The 25754-nt window shown below is 51.0% G+C and overlaps 1 protein-coding gene across 2 annotated transcripts in view; it reads left to right on the top strand.

Moving 5' to 3' along the window:
• The window catches only part of Pitpnm3 (PITPNM family member 3), an 89431-nt gene that overhangs the window by 55593 nt on the left and 8084 nt on the right, over positions 1–25754 (top strand). Inside the window, exons 5-18 of one of the 2 annotated variants that reach the window (XM_057773745.1) lie at positions 7480–7556; positions 7898–8133; positions 10884–11100; positions 11497–11619; positions 11988–12169; positions 15371–15543; positions 17021–17191; positions 18388–18582; positions 19375–19523; positions 20302–20418; positions 22103–22219; positions 22540–22688; positions 22900–23049; positions 24752–24935. In XM_057773745.1, the coding sequence (XP_057629728.1) occupies positions 7480–7556; positions 7898–8133; positions 10884–11100; positions 11497–11619; positions 11988–12169; positions 15371–15543; positions 17021–17191; positions 18388–18582; positions 19375–19523; positions 20302–20418; positions 22103–22219; positions 22540–22688; positions 22900–23049; positions 24752–24935 (2240 nt within the window). The remainder of the gene's footprint in view (positions 1–7479; positions 7557–7897; positions 8134–10883; positions 11101–11496; positions 11620–11987; positions 12170–15370; positions 15544–17020; positions 17192–18387; positions 18583–19374; positions 19524–20301; positions 20419–22102; positions 22220–22539; positions 22689–22899; positions 23050–24751; positions 24936–25754) is intronic. The other variant, XM_057773744.1, reaches the window with a different exon arrangement.

Here is a 25754-nt window from a genome sequence, read left to right as displayed (position 1 = left end):
GGATTTGTAGCATGGATCTGCAGCTTGGGCATGCAGTGTGTATCTACAGTGTGGATTTGCAGCATGGATCTGCAGCCTGGACATGCAGTATGGGTCTGCAGCCTGGGCATGCAGTGTGGGTTTGCAGCCTGGGCATGCAGTGTGGACATGCAGTGTGGATCTGCAGCCTGGGTATGCAGCCTGGACATGCAGTGTGGAGCTACAGCCTGGGCATGCAGTGTAGATCTGCATCCTGGATCTGTAGCCTGGGCATGCAGTGTGGATCTGCAGGTTCACTTGGTTGACTCTTTTCCAGGCTGGCCCTAAACTTTCCACAGTGTTCCTGCCAAATTATCAGGCTCCGGGTATGCCCTCAAAGTGGCCTGAAGTCCTCACTTTGAACTGTAATTCTGGTTTGGGCAATCTCATTTTGTAGCTCTGGATCATGTAAGTAGATTTGGTCATATGATCTAGATAAGTTTTAGGCATGTGACTCTGACTTGGTCATATGACTTGACTTTGTTCATGTGATCTTCCAAGCTTGAGATCCCTGTAGCCTGGTGCTGGATTTTCTGGGTGTTTTCAGCTCTGACCCGAGTTGGGTGATAGATAATCAAAAGAGCAGAAATCAGAAAGAAAAACTGAGTGTTAAAGCCAAATACAAGATGTAAGTTTGTGACCAGCTTGTAATTGTTCTTAGTGTAAATATGACAACACATGTTTATAGTGCCCACTTAATGTACATCTTCATAAATACTTTGAGACTAAAATAAACATGAACCAACTAAAGAAACAGTAGAGCATAAGGAAAGGTGGAGAATAGGGGAACCAACCTTGGTCCCATGAGACAAAAATTTACAACATTTCTATGATTTCCTTTGACTACAAGGCTCAAGAGCCCTATCCTACCCCTTCCACCTGCCTAGAATGTTGTTTCCCAAGGCTGGGTGCTAGGACAACTTCAGGGGAGGGTGACTTGGTATGTGATCGATGATTGAAGCCAGGAGTTTTCAAGTCCTGCCCTGAGGAGCCTTCTGGGACTGCCTAGCAGCAAGGCTGGGCTAGAGTCAGGAAGTAGGCCCAAGTTAGTCAACTTTCTGCTCCCTGCCCCAACACTTGATACAATTAACTCTAAAGAAAGATAGGCTGAACACTCAATGGAATTCAGCTGGCTCACTTTCATTTTTTTCAAGTAGCCCCTAGGGAAAGGTTCATTGGTTAGGAAATTTCTTGGTTTTATAAGAGCCCAGGAACTTTCTGGAAAAGACCTGTGTTGTTGTTGTTGTTGTTTTTTTTTTTTTTTTCTCTTCTGCTTCTTGCCATCCTGTCTGAATTCTGCTGGTGAAGATCAATCCCCACCTATTTTTGGCTCAGAGTTTTGGAGGTGTCAGTCAGTGGTTGCTTGGAGTCTGGGTGGCACAGTATACCTTGCTGAGAACATGTAGGGGAGGAAGTTGTTCACCTCCTGCTGGCCAGGAAGCAAAGGAGAGACAGAAAGAGGGCCTGGGGGCCCTAGAGACACTTTAAGTCTACACCCCTTTCTCACACCAGTCCCCATTTTCCAATAGAACTGCAGCTTGGGGACCAAGTCTTCAACGCATGGGCACCAGTGGGACATACAAGCTCTAGTATGGAGCAAGAGGGCAAAGTCTCCAGGAGCTGCAAAGCGATGCTTCTGCCTATCTGCGTATTCTGTCTTGCAGGCATTTAGGTCCATTCAGGACAGGCTACATGATCATGGGCTGGGCCAGCTCCACTCAGTTCATTTCACAGGTCGCTGGTAGAGGTGACAGCCACTGCCAGGGGACCAGAGGCTGGAGAACGAAACTGAGTAGTGAGCCTTTGCTCCTGCTAGGTCCTGGCAATGGGTGGCAAGTGGCTGGGGACAGTTGGGCTCTTCTGCCAGGCTAGGGTGATGTTTTGCTTGCTTAGGGAACCAAGCACGTGGGTGCTGACCTTGGCTTTTGTCTCTGGAGCAGTATGGTGCATGGTAATTAGAAGGGATGATCAGGATTTGTGCTTTCCCAAGGCTGTGATTAAGCAAAAATAGCCTCTGTTCTTTAGCCGGCAGAAAGAAGCATGGTGAGCTGGGTGGTTCACCAGTCCCAGGGCTGGGGCTGGCAGGGTGCTGGGAGCAGGCACTGTAGTAGCTGGCCTGCCTCAAAACCCGTCATAAAACATTGTCACAAACCAGTTTACCTACCCTAAGTGTGAGCCCAGTAGGGACCCAGCCTGAACAGGGTCATGCAAATAGAGATGAACAGGTGGTGGAGAGAAACAGGTGGCTTGATGACCAAGTCCTGGGGCACCTTGCAGGTGGCTTTCCACCACCCAGAATCCTTTGCTGGCCTCTCAGCACCAGAAAACCTGGTGAATCCTCCAGGTGTGGAACAACAGGCAGGTCAGGAGCAGCTAGCATTCCCAGAGCACCTTAGATCCTAGCTCCTCCCAGGATTCACTCAGGGAATTCTGCCTCACCAAGGAAGAGAGGTTGTTCCCTGAACCTGGAGTCTCTGGGGCCTGAGCAGCTTGGAGAGGCTGTGTAACCATGAGCACCTGGGACCATCACTTCTAAGCAGTTTTTATGAAAGGGCCAGACCCTGAAAGCTGATAATGTCTGCTTTTATGAGGCTCCTTGTTTGAAGGAAAATAAAGCAACCTTATAATAGCAGGTCACACCCCATTCAGCACGTGAGGTAACATCCTGGTCTAGGTAGATCTGAGCAGACTTTCCAGAAGGAGTGGCTATTGAGTAGAGTTGCGGAACACAGATGTGTTTTTAGTTTGCAAAGGGAAGAAAGGCTCATAGGCACACAGCTTGGCATAAGCGAAGGTGGAGAGGAGCAGAAGAGTTCTGCTTTGTGGGAGAATCAAACCCAGTGATCTTGATTGTTGTGCGAGGTTCTTAAAAGAACTAGTCTTTGCTGAGTGTGGGGGTACCTGCCTATAATCTCAGTATACAGAAGGCTGAGGCAGGAGGATTGCCAAGGACTGGAAGCCAGCCTGAGCTACATTGTAAGATCTAGTTTTGAAACAGCAGTGACAGCAACAGCAGTAACAATAGCAACATTGCAAAGCCTTATGGGAAGGGCACAGACAGACAGACAGACACAGCAGTCTTAAGGTTACTCTCCTGCTTGTTCACAGAAGCCTCTGCTAGCCTCTGGATGACTCTGGTCCTGGCAGGAAGTGCTCAAGGGAGCAGTGGCTGCATTCACCAGGAAAGGTCTCCTGGCCTCTCTGACAAACATCTATACCTCTGTGGCTCTAAGGAAGCAAGGTTCTGTTCCCAAACTGCAGAAAGAATGAGATGCTTCCTTTCTGCTGGGGAGCGAGGCAGGGAGAAGTCATGCTGCAGATATCTCTGTCTAGTTTCTAGCCCTCAGCTCTCATCCCTACTGATTGGGGAGCTGTTTCAGCATCATCTGTGGTCAAGATGCCTTGTGCATCCACCAGTTCCATGAGTACTGTGTGGTCCCCAGGGAGCTGACACCAGGCAGATGGAGACTGTTGGAGCTCCTAGGTCTGTGTCACCAGTGAAGATGCAGGATTCAGTCCCTACTTAACCGAGGGCATGGTGCCCGGAAGACAGCAGGACCCTCATGTCTTCCCTGCAAGTTATTTATAGCCTCGCAATGGTAATTTGTAGCAATCACAGCATTTAATCCTGTAATCACACTGCAAGCAGGCACCCAGCCCAGTGAGGTCGGTGAGCCTGCCAGGGCTCAGGGAGGGACTTGGCGGCAGGACAGGGAGTGTGGAGGCGGTAATGTCCTTATCAGCCTCTACCTCATCTTGTCAGCCAAGCCCCGCCCCCTGCACTCTGGATAATACGAATAACAATAGCAGCTAACACATTTCACAGGTGTCATAGTCTATGCCTTGTTCAGAAGCCGTCACCCACAGGAGCTCACTCATCTCCGCTGTCGCTCCATAAGGGAGTTATAGTATCACTGTGGCATTCCTGCACTCCAGGTGAGGAAACAGGCTCAGGTCACACAGCTGCTAAGAGTCATGTCTTGAACTCAGGCCTTTTGGTTTCAAAGCCCAGGGTTTTGGAGTCCATGGTCTCAGAGGTAGAGATGTCCCGTCTACCTCTGTCCCACCCCTACTATTAGCTTTGGCTCTGCAGACACACACTCTGGGCTCCTCCGCGCGCTTGCTCCAGAGGAGCATATGTGCTCAAGAGGCCACACGCACCACAAGACAACTTTTCACTTTGTGTTGGCGTTGGCTTCTTTCCCAGACACTCTTTCCCCGGTGACAAAGTTTAGAAAGAGGACTTGGGCAGCACACCCGGACTCTATTCATCAGATGTCCTCTGCTTTTTGCCTCTGCGGAGAGGGACAGCCTGCCGCTTGCCGCTTGGAAGGGCGGGGCACATCTGGCTGAGTGCCCTCTTCTATGGAGGTGGGGCCCTCTAGCGGGGAGTCCTTGGCCCTTTTTATTCTATGGCTGTCCCAAATGGCCTGGGTGGGATGCATGTGAGCTACACGTTTTAAAATTTACTCATCTGTAAAATGGGACTAAGAACAAGAGTCACTTAAACTGAGAAGGCTGATGGGGCGATGGGTGAGTTGACCCATGTCAGCCCTTAATAAAGACTCATTGAAGTGGGCTCATTCCTCTTACCTTTATGGCCATCCTGACCTGAGTGCAGAATTTAGGCTTCTCCTATTCAGACTCAGGGCCAGGTCTTTTATAGTTAGAAGAAGAACAGGGGACTGGGGGAAGGGCAGCACTGGTCTCCAATCTCAATACCCAGGATACAGGGGAGAGGAGGATGGTGAGTTCCATGCCAGCCTAGGCTATTTAGGGAGACCTTGTCTCAATAAAAACACAAAACAAAAACAAGAAGCAGGGGTGAGGAAGGCACGTGCCACGCAAGTGTGAGTGCCCGAGTTGGAATCCCCAGAAGTCACTTAGAGCTGGACACAGACCCTATGTCTGTAATTCCAGTGTTCTTACTGCAAGATGGGAAGTCAAGACAACAGAATTCTCAGAAGCTTGCACGTGACCATTTCTCAACAAGGTGAGAGATGAGGACCATTGCCTGAGGCTGTCTTCTGACCTCCACATGCAGGCTATGGCACTTCTGCACACACACACACACACACACACACACACACACACAGAGAGAGAGAGAGAGAGAGAGAGAGAGAGAGAGAGAGTCAGTCACTTGCTCATACTATATAAACTGACGAAAACAGACAGGAGAATTAGGAAACGTGGTAGGCAGAGCCAGGCCTCAGGAACATTTGTGCTAGCCTCTTCCTCATAAGAACCAACCTGTCCTATTACCCAGGAAACAATTTTCATCCCCACAGAAGTAGCTCAGAGCTCACAAAGCAGTTGCCTTTAGCCCAGGGTTGTGTCTTAGGGACCGGAGAGTTCAGAACTGCTCTTCCTGGCTGAGAACAACTCCTTGTGTAGAATTCTTTGCAGATAGATCTCACTGGACCAGGCTGGGGAATGGGGAATGTCGTCAGTCCTAGGCTGACTACAGTCATGGGAAGGACCTCCACTAACCCTGCAGGGGTGAGAGGGACCTTGGGGAGGATTATCCTCATCTAGAATTGACTTCTGAGCGAGAAGGTGAGTTCCCCATCAACAGAGGCAAGCAAGTGCTTCAGAGTCCAGCTGGGTTTTGTCTGAACACAGGCAATATAGTATCCATCTCCTGGGGAAGGGAGAGGAGGCACGGTGGGCTGGGTGAAGTAAGGACACATGGGTGGCAGACATTGTTTATGTAAAGGGAGGCTGTGGGATATCTAAGATCTCTTTCCATATGAGAGTCTGGTTCAGTCTTACCTAATGTAGAACACGGGGCTTAGATCAAGCATTGGCACATTATTCTGAAAAAAATCCAGATAAATATCTTATGGCTGTGAGTTTGTTGTCACCACTGAAGTCAGGCCTGTGGTGTGAAGGCAGCCATAGATGATACATAAATGGACGAACTGTCTGTGTGCCAAGAAAACTTTATTTACCCAAACAAGGGGCAGATTCTGTCCTTGGCTAGAGACGTCTATATTCGAGCAGTGGGAACCCAGGAGCCTGAGAAGCCCTTCCCGGGGGAGGTGTTGGCTTAGGCAGCTAGCAGAAGTGAGGAAAGCACTTCTAAGTGATTCCAAAGTGCCTGCTGGATGCCAAGTGACATGCCAGATGGTGGCCTTCCCTTTCTGAGTGGTCACCTCCCTCTGGACTATAATCCTGTAGTTCAAAGCTTTGCTATCTCACTAAGAACTTCAGCCAGCTTTGATTATTTATTTGTGGTGGAAATGGAAGCCAGGATGTTGTGCATGTTAGGCAAGTGTGCTCTTACACTCCCAGTCCCAAGGAGATATTTTTTAAAAATACTTTTTTTAAAAAAAAAATTGGTCTGAGACTGGAGAGTTGACACAGCGGTTAAGTGTATTTGTTCTTGCAGACGATCTGGGTTCAATTATCAGCACCCACATGGTGGCTCATGACCCTTTGTAACTCTAGTCCCAGGGAATGCGATGTTCCATGATCTTCTCACCTTTGTGGACAACAGGGACACATGTGTTACACAGATATACATTAAGGCAAAATATTTATAGTCATTAAAAAAAACCAACCAAGCAACAGCAACAGAAACGGGCTAGTAAAATGGTTCGGCAGGTAAAGGAACTTACCACTAAACCTGATTGATAGCCTGAGTTCAGTCCCTGGGACCCACGTGATCAAAGGAGAGAACTGATTGCTGTGCGCTGTCCTCTGCATGCTTACACAAACAAAATAAATAAATAATGTAATAAGAGAAAAATCAGCAACAATTCCCCCAAAAGAAGAAAAACAAAAATAAAAATGGAATTTGTCTAATGAGTGCTGTGCTTGTACAATAGTAAAAACTGAGAAGTCCTGTCTCTGCTCTCCATTCAAAGCCCATGAAATATAGTGATATCATTGCTGTCCAAGCCCAATGGCCCGAGCTCCAGAGGAGCCAGGGATATCCCAAGGCTGACAGTGTGCCCCTCCCAACCCTTTTGTTTTGTTCAGACCTCCACAGAAGGGATGGCACCTGCTTACCCCAAGGGCAGAATATTCTCAACTCAGCTTCTGTGGTTAGAGCACAACCCTCCTGGAAGCCCCTCACAGACACACTTGGAAGACACAGGGCATCTCTTAGCCCGGTCACATTTAGACCTGAAACACAGCAGCTCCCCAGCTGTTCTCAAGGGGCATTTGTATCAAGTTCCTAGATGTCATAGGTCTCTAGCACAGCTGCCATTACTGGTGAAATAAGAAGGGCAGCTCTTTCTTAGGGCATCCTGTCTTCTGGCCTCAGCTGGGCTTCTTTTCCCTAGAAGGGCAAGGGCGTTTTGTGTGTGTATACTCTCGAAACAGGGTCTGGACTGGCTGACCCTCCCTAGCTGCTGACTGTAACTCCAGCTTCCCAATAAATCAGGGCCTCTGCTACACCCACGGGGGGGCCAACGTGGTGGGCGCCTGCTGCATTCTTTCTGTCCTCTGCAGGAGAACTGTATCGGGTGTCCCTAAGAAGACAAAGGTTCCCAGCTCAAGGAAGCATTGAGATCCATGAAGACGGAGAGGTGTGCTGGGTTTTGGAGGCATCCGGTCCATCTGTAGCCGGTATCTTAGGAAGAACCCTGGGACTAGACAGGCTGCCTAGTTTCCATTCAGTTCTTTGCTGGATGACCCCTGTGTTCCTCCCTGTTCTCCAGGCTTCAGGCTCTTGTAGGCACAAGAAGAGTCACTGAAGACTCATCTTGCTGTGCTGTTCATTGAGGGTGTGGCCCTCCTGGTAGCCTTCTGGATGCACCAGAGTCCCACAGGGGTCGCGGGGTGTCAGTCATAGTCCTCGTGTCTCTGTCCTTGTGCGTCCTGTGGTTCTGCTGCCTCCCTGTCTCTATCCCTGTCATGTCCCTCTCAGGAAGGCTGCTTACAGCGTTCCTGCAAGACGCATGTCCTCCTGCTGGTGCTGCACGGGGGCAATGTCCTAGACACCGGTTCTGGTGACCCTTCCTGCAAGGCGGCCGACATTCACACCTTCAGTTCTGTGCTGGAGAAGGTCACGCGTGCCCACTTCCCTGCTGCCCTGGGCCACATTCTCATCAAATTTGTCCCTTGTCCTGCCATCTGCTCAGAGGCTTTCTCGCTCGTCTCTAAGTGAGTCATTTCGGCTTGTTTGTACAGTCTGGGTTTGGTGTGGGAGGTGTAAGTGGAGGGGATACCCCTGCCTTGGGAGGCCTGTCTGGTGTCAAATCAGAATTGCGGAGAGCATCCTTAGTGGGATATGGTCATTAAGAGTCCTCTATCAGGATCTGGGAGCGCCAGCTTCCCCATGCTAGCCCATTATCACTTCTTGTGCCTCAGTTTGAATGAAAGAAGAAACAGGCCCCAAGAAGTTTATCCATTTCCCCCAGCTATCCAAGAATGGAGCCAGGAGTCACACCAACGCAGCCTCCCTCCAGAGACCAGCCCTATAGGAATAGGCACTGTAATGGAGGTAGCCCGAGATACAACTAATACCCAGTCAGGGAAGACTTCCCAGAGGAGAGTTGATTTTAATGTCATAGCGTGGCTAAGTGTATGTCCTCTCTGGGGCCTGGACTTGAATCTTGGCTGTGTGACTTTGGGGAATTGTGCCACCTGCTCCTCCCTTAAGTCCCTCACCTGTAAGATGGAGGTGATACTGATGCTGGTGTGTAGGTGTAGGGACACACGGCAAGTGTCCACATAGCGCCGAGATGACCCTGGCTGCCCCACTAGCATCCTCCTAGGGCCAGGGGCATGCTCAGCTTGTTTCCTGTTGATAGAGAGTGAGATGATGGGGTCCTGTCCTAGCTCACAGCAGAGACCAACTTGTAGGTGCAGGAAGGGAAAGGACGGTATGGCAGAAGCACAGGCTGAACACTAGGCTACTTCTTACAAGTGCTGGTATGTCCCTCCCATTGTGGACCCAGGAAGCAGTGAGGGGCAGACTCAGAGACCAGGGGCTCTATGGGAACTGGGTCCTAAGGGGAAATTCTACCCACCATGCTAGGATTTGAGGGCTCCAGTGCTCTAGAGCCCTGCGTGTCACTGTTGAAGTAGCTGAAGGTTGGTACCTGGAGCCAGGTGGACACCTGCTTTCTTCCTTTGTGCACCTGCAGAGCCCCCATGGCCTAGACACTGAGCAAATTATTGAGACTGAAGCAGGGAGACCAGACTTTCCTGCAGGTGGGGTCAAAAGGGAGCTGTTGGCACCCCTGCCTCACCGCCCCTCACATGACCTTGGAAAGCCCCTCCGTCAAGCCCCTCCTCCAGGCTTTTTTCCTTGTGTGGAACATACTCAGAGTCCCAAGAGAAGGGGAGCAATGTGCTTAGCTTCAGTCAGATGGGGCTCTGAGCCCAGGGGCTCCAGTGTGGGATGGGCCCAAGAGCCCTGTTTTTCACTTCTAGTAGCTCAGGATCTAGCAGGGGCTGGACCATTTAGCATCCTGCTCACTTCCTGACTGGTGCTCAGAGGCTTCAGGATGCCCTCGGGTGGATCTCCATTAGATACACAAGTCAGGAAGCAGGTTAGGCCTATTGCTTCTTAGCTTAGCCAATTGCCCCAGTATCTGGGGTGATCCATGCCAATTGCCCCCGTATCTGATGTGACGCATGTCACACGCAAGATGTGCAGGCGCCCATGGAGCAGCTGAGTGGGCGGAGCCTTGGAATCTGCTTCCTAGACAAGGGCTTGCTGCACTCTTCTGTTGTGGGATTTAGGAGCAGCTGAGTGGGTGGCCAGACTCTGGTCCCTCACACTCACAGAATTCCCAGAGTTAATCTTGCTGGTCCACAATCCATCTCAAGACTCACCCCCAGGATGGCTGACCTCCTGAGCTGGGTCATCCTTATCTCCAGGAAGACGGATGTCCAGGCCATTTGAGGGGAGAGCAGGAGGGAGCTTACCTCTCCCCCAGGCAGCTCTTGCTGGGGCCATTAATCACCGGTAATCACTGCTGGGAGGGAGCTCCTTCTCGGCTAATTAAAACCTCTCCGGCTGCAATCGAGGCCTGTTTCCTCTAATTTGCGTTAGTTGGAGATGAGAAATGGTTGGTGGGGCCTGCCTTGTACACTGCTAGGACCCTGCCACCTGCTGAGGGTGCCTGAGTCCTGTCCCCTGCCCTGGATTCTTCTGGTTCTTAGCCCCATCTGCCCTAGGCTTTGGGCACTCTGGCGCTAGGCACGTGGGGGTAAGGACAGGCTGTTGGCCTTGGGTAGGAAGTTCTCAGACTCCTTTTGTGTCTGTTCTGAAAAGCCAAGGCCAACAGATCATCAGGGTTGGGTCTGCTGGGGGACAGAGGCAATCCAGGTAGGGATGGGAAGACGGGTGGGTCTGAGCTGCCCAGAGAGAGAGGAACTTCCTAGTAGGGAGATGGAGGGGTGCAGTGGCCTCTGGGAGTGGAGTTCTGTAGGGCAGGCGCCCAACCCTCTCTGTGAAACTTGAAGCAGAAGATCTGTCCCTTGAATACAGAACATACTGTCATACAGGCAGCTAGGAGCCCCTTCACACTAGGGCCATTGTCTCAGCTTCTCACTGGTTCCTCCTCAGATTCCCCCAGAGCCTCTTTTGAGAGTTTAATTCAGCCCCTTCCTCCTCTAGGAGGTCTACCATGATACCGTTTTCCCACACTGTTCTGTGTTGACTGATTCTCTAAGTTCTTTCAGAACTGGGGTGTTTTTAGGTTCTTGCCAAACAGCATGGCTGTGCCACACAGCAAGACTGGCATGGATTGGCATATATGGAATCAGCACAGTCTTGAATCCCCATCCCCCCCCATCCCCTCCTTAAAATTTTTCTGCAACTGAACCTAGTGCCCAGGAGGCGTGCATGTTCTTCCAAAGAGCCCACAGTCCCACGTCACCCACTTCTTGGTCCTGGCTAGGCTGACTTTGGGTCCCCGTGTCTGCAGCCTGAACCCCTATAGCCACGACGAGGGCTGCCTCAGCGCCAGCCAGGACCATGTTCCCCTGGCTGCCCTTCCTCTGCTGGCCATCTCCTCTCCACAGTACCAGAATGCTGTTGCCACTGTCATCGAGCGAGCCAACCACATCTATGGAGAGTTTCTCAAGTCCTCTGATGGGATTGGCTTCAGTGGGCAGGTAAGAACCTGCTTTCTTCCACTCTGTGTCAACTGCTGCCTAAAAGAGAGGCTGGGGTCTGCTGCGGGATCAAGGCAGGCTAAAACTGTAACCTCTGAGATTGGAGGAGCCTTTTGATGGGTTTGGTATTCTCCTTTTACAGACAGAAAAACTGCCCTTATTTGGAGTCCATGATGACCCTTAGCTAGTCTGACTCCTAATCGTGGCCTGACCACTCACCTCAGGCTGACCACAAAGGAAATCGATTGTCAGGATGAGCCTACCCTCCATTTGGGCTCTAAGCAACTCCTTAGGACAAGTTCCTTATTCTCTCGTGGGAACATACCCCTGTTCTGGCTGGATTCGGGGTGAAAGGGTTGTGGCAGGCAAGCCTGCAGCCCAACTGTGCCTCTGCAGGTGTGTCTCATCGGGGACTGTGTGGGCGGCCTCCTGGCTTTCGATGCCATCTGCTACAGTGCGGGGCCCTCAGGGGACAGTCCTGGCAGCAGCAGCCGGAAGGGAAGCATCAGCAGTACCCAGGTGTGGTCAGGCTGGGGGATGGGAGAGGGCATGTCCCTGGTGTCTCTCATAGGAGCAGAGGAGCAGGTGCTCCCCAGGGAATGCAGTGCTGGGTTTTCATGTTGGGACTGTGGTGTCTATAATACAAAGCGTTATATGGAAATAGCTAGGACATGTTTAGCGCAGACCAATAAAGAGGCCCAGAGGCGGTCTACTAGTATTTGTCTCTCTAGGTTGTCATAGGAGATGGTCTGTGCCTTCACCCCCACCCCTCATCACCATGAGGTGTTTGGAAGCATAGTTTCCACATGGGAAGACGGGGCTCATTTATGCCCAGGGGAGGAGGCAGGGTCCCAGGGCCCCTTTGATCGTTACGCTTTCTGCTCAAGGACACCCCTGTGGTGGAGGAGGACTGTGATCTGGCCAGCAGTAAGCGTCTCAGCAAGAGTAACATCGATGTATCCAGTGGAGTGGAGGATGAGGAGCCCAAAAGGCCATTGCCACGGAAACAGAGCGACTCCTCCACCTATGACTGTGAGGCCATCACCCAGCACCACGCTTTCCTCTCAAGGTAACCTTCCTGGGCCGCTGCCTTCACAGCTAACAGCATCCGTGAGTGGAAGAGCCTTGGTCAGAGTCACCAAGGGGGCCTGTGACCAGGCAGTCATCCCAGACCCCTCTACAGGGGCCCATAGATAGTAGAAATTTTGTCACCGCTTGTCATTGGCTCTGCATCTACACCACAGAATTTCCTATTTGTCTCCACTCTGTTCAAACCTGCAGATACTGGACATGATCTGTTCCACCTCTCTGGGCTTCGTTTTCCTCTTCTGTGAAAGGACAGGGTTGCCCAGCCGCCCCTTGGTATAGCTTAGAGAATCTAGAGAGGTCACAGATAGGGGTATACTTGGTGGGATACCCCAGGGGTTCATATTTGTTCTCAGAGGAGGGAGTATGACTCCGCTAGGTCCCAAAGATCTGGGGCCAGCATTCTGCTCGTCCTTCCTCACATCCATGTCTTAGGCATGACAAACTTCATAAACTACCCTTTCACTTTCTAGAAGAAATGGTTGGTGAGCAGCTAAAGGAACCATCTGATCATTGATTCAGGTTGAGAGAATTGAGCATTGAACATGGACCAAATCGGTACAGGGTGGGGCATTTTTCCTCTCCGTTTCTCTCTAGTTCTCCCCTTTCCTATCCTCTCCACCTTCTCTCACTGGCTCCCCAAGTTATAAGTATCATGGATCATCAAAAGAGTGATTATTTTTTACATAACTTATGTGTAGTTTTACTTAAAAACAAAGAATACAGCCTTGTATACTGTGACCTTTCCCTCATATGATTAAAAATACTTGGTAAAGATTCTTTTTCTTCTTTCTCTCATTCTCGCTCTCTCTCAGTAAAGATTTTTTTCTTCCCTCCCCCCTCTCTTTTGAGACAGGCTTTCTCTGTGTAACTACTCTGGCTGTCCTGGAACTCACTTTGTAGACCAGGCTGGCCTCAAACTCATAGAGATCTGCCTGCCTCTGCCTCCCGAGTGCTGGGATTAAAGGCGTGTGCCACCACAGCCCAGCTGGTAAACATTGTTAATGCAATATAAATTTGGGTGAATAACTACTTCCTCAATCCCACTAACTGAATATTTTGTGTTTTTCCAGTTCTTTGCACTTATAAAAATCACTGGACTGGACATATTTTAAAAAAGATGACTTTGTTTGTCTTACGTATGTGTGCCTGCATATGTCTGTGCGAATACCTGCAGAGGCTGGAAGACAGCACTGGATCCCCTGGATCTGGAGTTACAGGTGGTTGTGAGCTACCTGATGGTGGCTGCTGGGATCCAGTTCTCTGCAAGAGCACAATGCTCTTGACCACTGAACCATCTCTCTAGCCCCTAGGCTGGAGATCTTTGTGCATAATCATTAATGTATGTGCTAGACTTACAGTGAAGACTAACCATGGTTTGAAAATATGAACTAGAAAATTCCAGAAGTAAATCAGTTCTAAGTTGTAAGTTGTACACTCTACAGAGCAGCATGGTGAAGTCTCATGCTGCCCTACTTGCATTTACTCCTTCGTCCAGAGTATCCTGTCTCTCTGTGCTACTTACCTGTTGATCACTTGGGCCGTCTCAGGTATTAGATCCACTGTCATGGTACCACAGTGCTTGTGGTCATATGTATGCCCTTGCTTTCCTTTTTAATAGTTCCAAAGTGTAAGAGTAAACAAGGATGCTGGTAATTCAGATATGACAAAGAGAAGCTGCTGGGTGTCTAAGAGGAAATGTGAAAGCACAGCATTTTGCAAGGGGCACTGATACAACTTTTATTATGTGTATTGCTGTAATTTTACATTTTATTATTAATTGCTCTCTTAATTGCTTATTGTGTAAATTAAACTTTATCCCAGGTGCTTTAAGTATAAGAAAAAGAACCACATGTAATGGTTTTGGCACTTTGCCACTGAGGTCTTGGGATATGTTCCTGTGGATGAGTGGGGACTTCTGTACTTCCTGCAGGGAGATCCCAGGAGGTGGAATAGGAGGCCGCAGGTTCTGTGGGGTTAAGCTTTGAATGTTAAGGCTCCTCTATCAGATCAGCCTCGCAGTAATGTGCAAAGGAGGGTTGCAAAGTGAAAACCTCAACATTTCTGGTTCATCCTTGAAACAGCCTCCAGGAAAGCTCAAATCAGGAGAGTGCCAGACATCGGCCACTTTCAGTAGTGAGCCCAACACAGCCAGGTTGTTGGGTTGTGGTGCAGGAACAGATGGTAACTAAGTAGTTGGCACGTGTTTAGGGACCAGGCTGTACATGAAATATACGTAGTTGAGCTTCATCATCATTGACGGAGACAGTAGAAGGCAGAAGACTGGGTGCCCTGTTTACTGGCTGGCTCACTTCTGAGGGTGGACCTCTTGCCTGTAGCCTTTTAACTGTTACTTTGAAAGATTTTTTCTCCAGCTTGAGTGTTTTAGATGGGTTGGCTTTCAGAAGTTGGCTGATACATCATGTCATTCCCCCCTGCCGTGGTTTAACCCCAGTACTGTCCCTGGTGCTTGTTGGAAGGCCAGAGAAGCAGCTTTGGCTTCTGTTTATGTTCAGTGCCCAGCTCAGCATCTGTGGCTAAACACAGCCTAGACGGACTCTTGGGATGAGAACGTGGGATCCTGCTCTCTGGTACCTGTCCAGGGGAGTGGGGAGGCCAGATTGTTTGCATCTGTGTGTGCCTGTGACCTGGAATACGAGTTATGGTGGAAGCCTTGGTGCTGGCAGTGCCAGCAGCAACCAGGTCCCCATGCTGGCCAGGATGGGCTCCTCCTGTGGCAAGTGCAGGGGCTTTCAGGGTGGCTGTCAGCAAACACCATGGAAGGTTCAGCCTGTCATTCAGGTGCTCAGCCAGCTTTCATAAGAAAAGTTGTGGCAGATCCCAGCTACACAGATTGCTTAAACATGGCTTGTGGCTGTCTGACATGGCAGAATAAATCCAGGCGGTAGAAGCAGGTGGCCCACAAAGTCTTTCAGACTCACCACCTGGCCCTGTGCAGAAAACGTTTGCTGAACTCGGCTCCAGCCAAATGTTGGCTAGGCCTGCGTGGCTAATGCTGAGGGTCTCCAGCCTGTGTGGATGATGCCAACAGTGATCTCTGGTTCTGAGTCCCCTTCCAGCGATAGAAGGTCGGGCACTCTGCCCTCAGAATGCAGCTGTGCTGCAGAGTGGACACGCCCACGGTCCTGGCCCTCTTCTGATCTGCCATTCCTCTCTCTGGCAGCATCCACTCCAGTGTGCTGAAGGATGAGGCCGAGGTTCCTGCAGCTGGCACACCCCAGCTCGCTGAGGTCAGCCTGGGTCGCTTTGACTTTGACGTGTCTGACTTCTTCCTCTTTGGCTCACCCCTGGGCCTCGTCCTGGCCATGCGGAGGACAGTGCTGCCTGGGATAGATGGTGGGTATGGTTATTAGGCCAATGGCTCAGGGGATCAAACCGGTGGAGTGGGAGGGTGGACAGAGTGATGGAGGCAGGGTAGATGGAGAGAAAGGATGGAAGCTGAGGGAGAGGCCAGGCGGCTTCTCCGGGTGGGGCAAAGGTGAGGCAGCTTGATGGACTTCACTGTCCCTTTCCTGTGTCCCTAGATTACTTGCCTCTCTGTCATGTCCTACGAGAACATGGGACACAGCATTCTCCTTATCACAGCAAATCCTTTCTCCCTCCCTCCCTGTCCCCAGCAAACTTCCTGCAGTCAGTTAGGTCTCAGAACCTTTCTACCCAAACCGGCACTGGTGCCTTTACCCACAGAGCATCTGAAGCCTAAAGCTCTTGCCAGCTCATACAGGGCAGACTTATGATGCCATTTGACCAGCCTGGGCCTTAGGAGAGTCTGAGGGCAGGAGTGCAGGCTGTTATTCATTGCTCTCTGCTGAGGCTCTGAAGTGAGGGGCTGAACTGAGGCGAGGCACTCAGTGTTGCAGAGGGCCTTAGGACCCCTTAAATGCAGCTGACTCAAAAGCCCTTGACCCAGGACAGGTGGGAGGCAAGGACCTCTATGGTGACACCTGCTGGCCAGGGGCAGAAGTGCTTCACCTGCTCCGCCTAATGCTGAGAGCACCCAAGGCCTTGGATATCCGGTAGTGACTATATCCGGTAGTGACTGAGTGGTGGCGAGAGGGGCTGCAAGAAGTACTCCAGTGTGGATACAGTCAATACTAAAAGGAAATGTTACAATAGTAAAACAAAGGCCTGGGATTCTGAAGAATCAACTGAGCACAGGGGAAGAAAAGCAGCAAGCTTACAGATGTCCACCAGGGCGGCAGTACTGGGTACCCACAATGGTGCCCTTATGGGGAGCAGATTGACAAGGCCTTCAATGCCAAACTGGGTATTTTGTTTCTGAGTAGTGTATGGCTAGTTTTCTGTGAAACTGACCTAGGCTAGATTCATCTGAGAGGAGGGAACAACAATTGAGAGGGTGTCTCGAGAAGATTGGCCTGTAGGCAGGACCGTGGGGGTGTTTTTATAACTAATGATTGATGTGGAAGGGTCCAGCTCACTGAGGGTGGTCCTGCCCCTGGGTGGGTGGTCCTGGGGTAGATATGAAAGCAAGTTGAGTAAGTCAGTAAGCAGCGCTCCTCCATGGCTTTTGCTTCAGTTCCTGCCTCCAGGTTCCTGCCTTGAGTTCCTGCCCTGACTTCCCCCAGTGATGGAGTGTGACCCGAGAGTTGTAAGATGAACTAAACCCTTTCCTCCCCGAGTTGATTTTAGTTATGGTGTTTGATCACAGCAATAGAAACCCTAACTAAGATTGGTAACAAGGACCCAGGGGAGGTTCTTGATCAGGAGATAAGGCTACTCAAGGCCGCACTCCAGGGAGCCCTTTAGAGCCTTTAGAAAGGGCTTCTGCATGTGTCTTCTCCCACTCACTCAGGTTTCCAGATGCGGCCTGCCTGTAGCCAGGTCTACAGCTTCTTCCACTGTGCGGATCCCTCTGCCTCACGGCTTGAGCCACTGTTGGAGCCCAAGTTCCACCTGGTGCCTCCTGTCAGCGTGCCTCGCTACCAGAGGTTCCCCCTGGGCGACGGACAGTCTCTCCTGCTCGGTAGGTCCTGGGACTGCGACACCGTGCTGAGTTGGAGGCTGGTAGGTTCTAGGAATGTTCTTTCTGGTTCGGCCTCTCAAGTTGTCAGCTGTCGGGTGGCTCATGGGAGCGGGGCTGTGCTGTTAGAGGAGAGGGCAGGAAGCCAGCTGGCTTCAATGCTCTAGAGTAGCTGCTTATGCCAAGGACCTGCTCTGTGCCAGGCATTGTGGTGCCAGGGCTCTGATCACCCCACACCCTGCCAGGCTCCCATTTGAGCTTCAATGGCTAAGGTTGGGATAGTGGTGGGGTTGTTGACTCTGAAGGGCAAGTTAAAGGCACATTCCCAGTGCTGTTTCCCAGTGCCCACCCTGTACCCTGCAAAGATACATCAGAAAGTGTCCCATCCTGGTAGTCTTCATGGAAGAGGTAGCCTTTGGCTAGGGCCTAGAGAAGGGGTATGTTTGGATAGATGGAGAGGTATTGGAGGGGCAATAAGAGCAGGGCAGGAAGGTTTGGAGAAGGACCAGTGGCTTCCAGGTTCAAAGGGGGTATGTATGTGACTGAGGATATGGCCAAAGGCAGACCTGGAATGGACAGTCAGGCACTTGGCAATCAGAGTCTTGGCTCCATAGCTCCCTATCGCCATTGAGAAACTCCAGCCTAATCCTTTTCAAAGGTTTGAGCCAGAAATGAGGGGATGCTATTCCTGGGACTCACTTCAGGGTTAAAACTTACCCTTCCTTGTTCTTCATCTCAAAGGGATATATTTGTCTAGCACTTCCATGATGAAGCAAGGCTCCAAAGTTCCCTTCTGCTACCTTAAATGTTTCCTCTGAAAAGGGGATCCTCCAATCTCAGATGTCTCTTCCCCCATGACCCTAGCTTGTAGACTGGAGTCATTTTCATCTACTTTCACCTCAGCCATATGCCTCTGTGGGTCAGGAAGGAATTTGATGAGAGAGGACATTGATAGGCTTCACATCATGACCTCAGCTTGGCCTTAGGGCCCAGCTTCCAGGCTTCCCTGAAACCTTGGGGAGATAGGGTGATGTTGCGATCCCCACTCATGTCTATATTACTCCTAGTTTAATAAAAGATGAAACTGTTAATGTACTATGCTGGTGGGGTGGGGGAAGGGGTGCTAATGGCCTGTTAGACCTGAGCCAGCTGCTTTGTATTTCTAGTCTCTTGCCCTGACCTTGCAATTCCCCCTCCAGCTGATGCCCTGCACACCCACAGTCCCCTATTCCTGGAGGGCAGCTCCCGGGGAAGCCCCCCACTTCTGGATGCCTCTGCCTCGCCCCCTCAGGCCCCAAGATTCCAGCGGCCAGGACGGAGGCTAAGTGAAGGCAGCTCCCATAGCGACAGTTCGGAGTCCTCAGACAGCCTGGCACCTATGGGAGCCTCCCGCAGTGAGTGAGGTCCTTTTGGGGCCCAGCCTGCATTTGAGGGGCCTGGGTGGTGGTGGTGGGTCTGCAGCAGCGCTTCATTGGGTGGGATTTTGGGCTGGGAGGCACTGTGGAAGAAGTCATGGGGACATTCCTGTCTTTGGGAAAAGGGTTGGGGATGGTGGCATGTGGGGTGGTGGAGGGAGGACCCATTTGGTTTCCCACTGAGTCATCACTGCTTTCCTAGACTAAGCTCTGACCTAGGTTAGAGCCCCAGATGTACCAGCTAGGGCGATGCTTCCCTCCATCCCTACACTCAGCGCTGGGTGTTAAGCCCAAGCCACATACTAACCCAACACTAACAGCTAAGCCTCATTTCCAACCTTTGAGTCAGAGTTCTGATTTTGAATGGAGCTTTGACCTCTGACCAAGGCCCACTGAGTTTTTGATCTCAAACATAGCCTTGATCTTTGACCTTATTCATGCCTCTGATCTCTTGATCATGCATTGTGCCCTGACCTCTGCAGGCACAGACTGATTCCTCACTATGGAGAGAGCCCTTGGGAACTTACTATGGAGCTGCACCAGGGGGTTCAACTATGGCCATCTCTGAGGGCCTGGTCTTCTTCCTTGTGACCAGCTGGGAGCCCATGTTTTAGTGGAGGGTGATTATAAGGGCTAGTGAAAGGGCAGGACTCCCCTCCCCAACTCTTTCAGGGCAGCTGCTGTGGCCCCAAGCTTGTTGGCACATCTCCACTGAGTCTGTGCCTGCTGGCTTTTGGCCATTCTGTCCTCATCTCCTTCTTGGCCCCACAGTCACAGCCAAGTGGTGGGGAACCAAGAGGATTGACTATGCCCTGTATTGCCCCGATGTCCTCACCGCCTTCCCCACTGTGGCCCTACCCCACCTCTTCCACGCCAGCTACTGGGAGTCTACCGATGTGGTTGCCTTCATCTTAAGACAGGTACTGTGGCTTCCTTACTGGGCCCAGCCTGTTGGCCTCTTTGGGGGGAATCCCAGGGTCCCGGGGTCCCAGGGAGTAGCTGGCCTCTATCTGACAGTGTTGAGAAAGCACTGGGATTCTGAAGCGAAAGTGACAGGCCAGAGAAGAACTCCAACTCTGTAGGTAATTAAGTGAAACCTGCTGAGGAAGCCATGCTGATGTGTCAACATTGAGGCTGGAGAAATGCTTCAGTGGAGTGCTGGGGACAGGACAGAGCAGAGGAGGTAGGTGAGGGAGTGCTGGAGTCTCATGGAGAACTTGGTGCTATGGACAAGGCATGAGGGTCTCCAATGAGAAGACATGCTCAGGTGAGATGACCAGTGGTAGGCATTTTGAGATGTTGAAGAGAATGGCCCACCTGAAAAGCTCTAAATCAGAGAAGGGAGCGCTGCTGAAGCAACGGTCTCGAGGAAGGAACAGGACTGAGTCAGGGCTCCAACTGGCCTTAGGCAAAGGTCACCCACAATAGAGGAGGGGAGGCAGAGAACAAATGAATGCTAGTTAGGAAGCTCTAAGAGTCAGGCATGAATGTCAGAGGCTGCCCCCAAAGCAGAGCTACCAAGGGGACAGTTCTCTGGTTCCAGCTGTCCAGACAGATAGGACTGGAGACAACTCGCAGGGCCCCAGCAGGGTCCAGGCGATGTCATAGGATGGCCAGAAGTAGGGCTTGGCTGGCTACTGTCCGGGGAGGCAGAAGGGTTGAGGACGTGCTCCCAAGCCCCGCCTCGCTTTTGACTAGGTGATGCGTTATGAGAGCGCAAGTGTGAAGGAGAGCACTGGCCTGGACCCCATGGCTCTGAGCCCCACTAACCCCCGGGAGAAGTGGCTGCGCAAGCGGACCCAGGTCAAGTTGCGGGTAAGAGCTTGCTGCAGTTGTATTTATTGGATAGGTGACCTTGAGAGTCTGGGCAACCATGTACCAGATAAGACCTTTGGTTTCCTGGTGGAGCTCTTCTCCATTCCTGTTGGCCTGAGTGCTTGCATGAGGGAGCAGCTGTGAGTTCTTCTCCCATGGTCGGGCTCCACCTGGAAGTCCAGGGCTCTGGGGATGGTAAAAGCAGGGTGGTTGTGGAATGATTGCTCCATGCCAGGCTCCTGGAGACATGGATTTGACATAGATCATCTTGCCTGTGCCCCAGGCCTCTCAGCCATTGAGTAGGGATGGGGGTGATCCTAGCCTCAACAGGAAGGATGTACCTACACATCAGGATGAAGGTGGCTAGGACTGCGGATTGCCAGGACAGACCACACTAGACTTCTCTAAAGATGGGGCTCTTCTGTAGGGTACTGGGGGATAAAGAGGAGTTTGGGAGGCATTCATTCACGCATTCTCTCGGTCAACCGCCATCACTGCTACTCTGTCTCGGAGCTGCACGTCATCCCAGGGTATGCCAACACAGCATTGCTCTGGTGAGAAAGAACATCAAGCGTGGATCCTAAAAGCAGTCCTGGAAGGCAGAGTGACTAATGCTTCAGGCATCAATGTTTTTGTGCATGGACATACACAAAATTACACACCACATAGGTGATATAATTCACCTGTCACACAATCCAGTGTCAAATAATATATTCACAGCTGCATGCAAACCCAACCACAATCGGTTTTAGAACTTTTTTGTCACCTCATACAGGAGACCCCTTTCCCTGCAGCCCTTTTCCCTCCCTGCTGCCTTGGGCTCCTCCCGGAGTAGCCAGGCAGTCATCAGTGTTGGTCTCTGTAGTTGCACCTGTTCTCGACATTTCGTGTATCTGAAGTCACATGTGTGTTTATATCTTCCTTCTTTCACTTAGCATGTTTTCAAGGTTCACTCATGTTGTGTCATGCATAGCATCTTGTCTCCTTTTCCTGACTGGATACTATTCTACTGTATCCATGTATTCTGTCCATCCAGTTGTCAGCTGATAGGCATTTGGGTTGTTTCTACCTGTTGGCTATTTTGAATAGTACTGCTTTACATACTCATCTATGTAGTTTGTGGGCATATATATATATATATATATATATACATACATACACATATACATATACACACACATAAATGCATATATATGTATATATATGCAGTTTGTGGACATATATTTTTATTATTTTGGGTATAGATGAGGAGTGGTATTTCTACACTTAATCTCCTGAGGAACCACTGTGCTGCTTTCCACAGTGGCTACCCCATTGTAGACATGGTAGATGACTCTTTATGCCAAGAAAGACCCAAAGGTGACTGGGTAGTTTCCAGCCCAGGTACCTAAAAATGAACGCAGGTTGTAAAGGCCAGTTGTCACCTCAGGAGGTGTGCAGACTCAAGAGCATGGGGTCTGCCTCGGTGGGCAGCCTAAGAAGCAGTTTTGGTAGCTCAGTCTGCTTCTGGAATCCTAGTGCGGGCAGCTCCTGGATGCCTGACTCAGCTGGGCCATGGCCCAGAAGTCATCCTTTCAAGGCTTTAATGATAAAGCAAGAGTGAGCAAGAAAGGATCACTCTTTAATGATAAAGCAAGAGTGAGCAAGAAAGGCTGAGCCCGGCCGTTTCTTTCTGTCCTTGCAGAATGTCACTGCGAACCACCGTGCTAATGATGTAATTGCGGCTGAAGATGGCCCCCAGGTCCTGGTGGGGCGCTTCATGTATGGCCCTCTTGACATGGTGGCTCTGACTGGAGAGAAGGTACCAAGGGTTGAGCATCTTCTTGGCTCTCCTGTGTCACATGGCTCATAGTATCACGGACAGAAAGGGTGATAGAAGAACGGTGTTGGAACACGAAGCAGGGAGCCCTTTCCCGGCCTGGGAGACCAACGAAAGATTAGGGGAACTTGGTATCTCCAAGGAGGTGGGGAAGCCAGTGTGGCTGCCACATGGAGGGAGGGTTATAGGAAACTCGAGGATGTGGCAGGCAGGAAACTGTGCCCAGGTGTCTGTTGTTTTGGCTGTCAAGCATGTAGTCCTTCAGCTTTTAGCAAGTCCCTCACTTCCTTCACTGACTGCAGGTGGACATCCTAGTGATGACAGAGCCATCGTCAGGCCGCTGGGTCCACCTGGACACAGAGATCACCAACAACAGTGGCAGGATCACATACAGTGTGCCGCGGCCCCGGCGCCTGGGGGTTGGTGTCTACCCTGTAAAGATGGTGGTCAGGTAGGACCAGGGTGTGTGTGAGGATCTCATAATGGACTTTTGGGTGGCTCCCCCATCCAAGCTTGGCTGGAAGACAGAGTTTATTTCTGTTTACATGGAGACAGGAAAATGGAAGAGGCTACCAGCCATGGTATCAGGAGGCACCACCAGGAACCTGGCCCCAGACTGACTGATTTTAGCTGTAGGCTGACCTCAGGCTGATACCTTTCAGGGGTGACCAGACCTGTGCGATGAGCTACCTCACAGTGCTGCCCCGAGGCATGGAGTGTGTTGTGTTCAGTATTGATGGATCCTTTGCGGCTAGTGTGTCTATCATGGGAAGCGACCCCAAGGTCCGGCCAGGTGCAGTGGATGTTGTTCGGTGAGTGTCACCTCCCCTAAGGAAGGTGTTTCCCCAGGGCAGGAACCAGCAGCTTTGGAGGAAGTGCTAATTAGTTATCCCCTGACCTCAAACCAGCTTTCTCTAGGACTTCTGTAGGTCTCTGGGCCTAGGCACTGCCAAGTTCTGGCTTTACCTCCTGCAGCCATTCACTGGGAATCTCTGGGGAGATCGGTCCCTTTTGTAGACTTTAGCTCATTCATTTGTTCCTCCCCCCTCTTCTCTTCTCCTGGGCATCCTTTCATCTTTTCCCTGAGGTCAGCTCCAGACTCCAGGCTCTTGGGTTCTGCTGTAAAGATTGCTGCTGGTGGGAGAATCCGAGACCAGCGGAGGAAAAGAAACCATTGTCATTGGTGACAATAGAAGCTTAGACCCCAAGATGGACAGGAATGGGGAGACACCGGGAGTTTGGGGCAGCTGGGGTAGGGATTGCCCTGCCTTGCTCAGGGAGAGAAGCTGGACTGACTTTGAGGCTCTGGAGAGACAGTTCTCTCCAGCTGCTTTCTGGCCCTGTTGGAGAAGTCCTGCACAGCCCGCTGAGAGGATTGGTTGGTTTATCCCATGGGGGCTGTGCTCTCTCCCTCTGTGGCTCTACCCTCCTTCACCACGGGGCTGCCACACCTTGCTGGCTGTCAGAACCTGCTTTCTATGAGTCTGACACAGACCCTGCCTCTCTGGGGGTCGCTCTGGGAGCCCCCAGCATCATTGTAACACCCACACTGCATATTTTCTCATCTTTCAGATGGTCAGGCCACTGTCTGGATTTAGGAAGCCCAATCAATGGCAGCAGGCTGATGGCTAGTGTCGTAATAATACCTACCCAGATCTGGGCCCATCTGTACCGTGGGCCATCCATGGAAAACAGTAAAGAACTGATTCTACCCGGGAAATGAGAATTGGGACCCTGAAGGATGAAGATGTAGATAGGCAGGGTGTCTAGGAGAGGGTCCTGAGCCAAGAGCACAGGGTTTGTACAGGGGAGGCAGAGCAGCCCTGTGTGGACAGGGAGGTTCTACTCATCAGAGTGCAGTCCAAGAGTAGAGGGAAGTCTTTAAATATGGGATCCAGGCGTGGTTTCAGGAATAAGAGCAATGGCTTTGGGTTTGTGGTTTATAGAAATTGCCAGGAAACAGTCAAGGATGATAATGAAACCAACTTTGCCAGGTAGACTATGCCAGTCGGGTTTGGGATCAATGCCTTTATCCTTGGAATAATCCCATGGAACGTTTGGATGAATAACCCTGTCTTGCAGATGGGGAAACTAAACATACGCACGAGAGAGACTAGTTCCAAGTTACACAGGGTCAGATCCGAGAGGGAGAACAAGAGGGAAAGTGGTCACCCACGACTTTTGTTGTGGCCCATGGGAAAGATGGGGTGAAACTAAGGACCAGTCACTGAAGGTGGGCACAAAGCCCCTGGCCTGGGAGTACTGCAAGCTTTTTTTGATAGTGGAGAAGGCCAAAGCAGGAGAGGTAAAGGTGGGGAACCAGGTCAGGCCAGTTCTCATAGGCCATCTGGAGGAATAGTACACTATTCACCGACCTGGAGCCGGAGCGAGGACTTGAGAGCCCTTTTACCAATACCTATCCCTTCTCTAGAGGGCAGCAGCAGCCAGGACAGGTATTTGGGCAGTGGGCGGCCTGCAGGGGCCGAGCTGGACCCAGCAATGCCGTCTCACCAGGCACTGGCAGGACCTGGGCTACATGATCCTTTACATCACCGGGCGGCCAGACATGCAGAAGCAGCGGGTGGTGTCGTGGCTGTCCCAGCACAACTTCCCACAGGGCATGATCTTCTTCTCGGACGGACTGGTGCACGACCCGCTGAGGCAGAAGGCCATCTTCCTTCGCAACCTCATGCAGGAGGTAAGTGTGGAACCGGGGAGGGACTGCGGCTTCACCCACGCGAGCGCCCCCAGGTGGCAGGCTGGCCTTTTTTAGCCAGAGAGGAGTTAATTCTGGACCCTCTGCAAGCTCCTCCCCCTTTCAGGCCCAAGGGGTTGGGCATCGGGATCCTCTGCTGGCGAAGGAAAGGGAGGCATGTTTTTTTGTTGGTAGAGTGCGGTCCTCTCATGGGACCATCTTAATAGAGCTAAGAGGCAGGTGTTATCTTCATTGACAGATATTCATGCTTTATCTTCTCCTGACTCCAGTCTCTACATCTGGTTATTCCTGCAGTAGATATCTCAGTGCCTATTGAGGCACTTCAGGCTTTGTTGTGTTTCTAGTTGCCGGGTGCTGGTGTTTCTAGCCCGATTTCCTGACTCTGTCGCCTCGAGCTGTGATTCTCCAGCTGCACTTAGGAATCATTAAAAAAAAAAAAAAAGGCAAATTCCTAGGCTCAGAGAAACTCTGAGTTTCTGCTCAGGCAGCAGAAACTCTGGGAGGAGACTGGAACATCTTTGTGCAAAGCCCTCAATGAAATCCTCACCCTGTAGGATTAGAAGTGGGGTGGTGGGGAGGGGGAGAGGGAAGGGGAGAGAGAGAGAGAGAGAGAGAGAGAGAGAGAGAGAGAGGAGATACAGAGACTGATTTGCAGATGAGAAGCAGGAGTAGACAAATGAAAATTATACGAGTTTAAATTTCAGTGTCCATAAATAAAGTTTTATTGGCACAGGGCCAAGCTCATCTGTTTATGTATTGTCTGTGGCTGCCTTTACGATGCAGTGAAAGAGCCGAGTCGAG

Source organism: Chionomys nivalis, chromosome 7, assembly GCF_950005125.1.
Source record: "Chionomys nivalis chromosome 7, mChiNiv1.1, whole genome shotgun sequence".
Lineage (NCBI taxonomy): Eukaryota > Metazoa > Chordata > Mammalia > Rodentia > Cricetidae > Chionomys > Chionomys nivalis.
The sequence above is the reverse complement of the archived record's forward strand: the minus strand, read 5'-3'. Positions and strand labels throughout refer to the sequence as shown.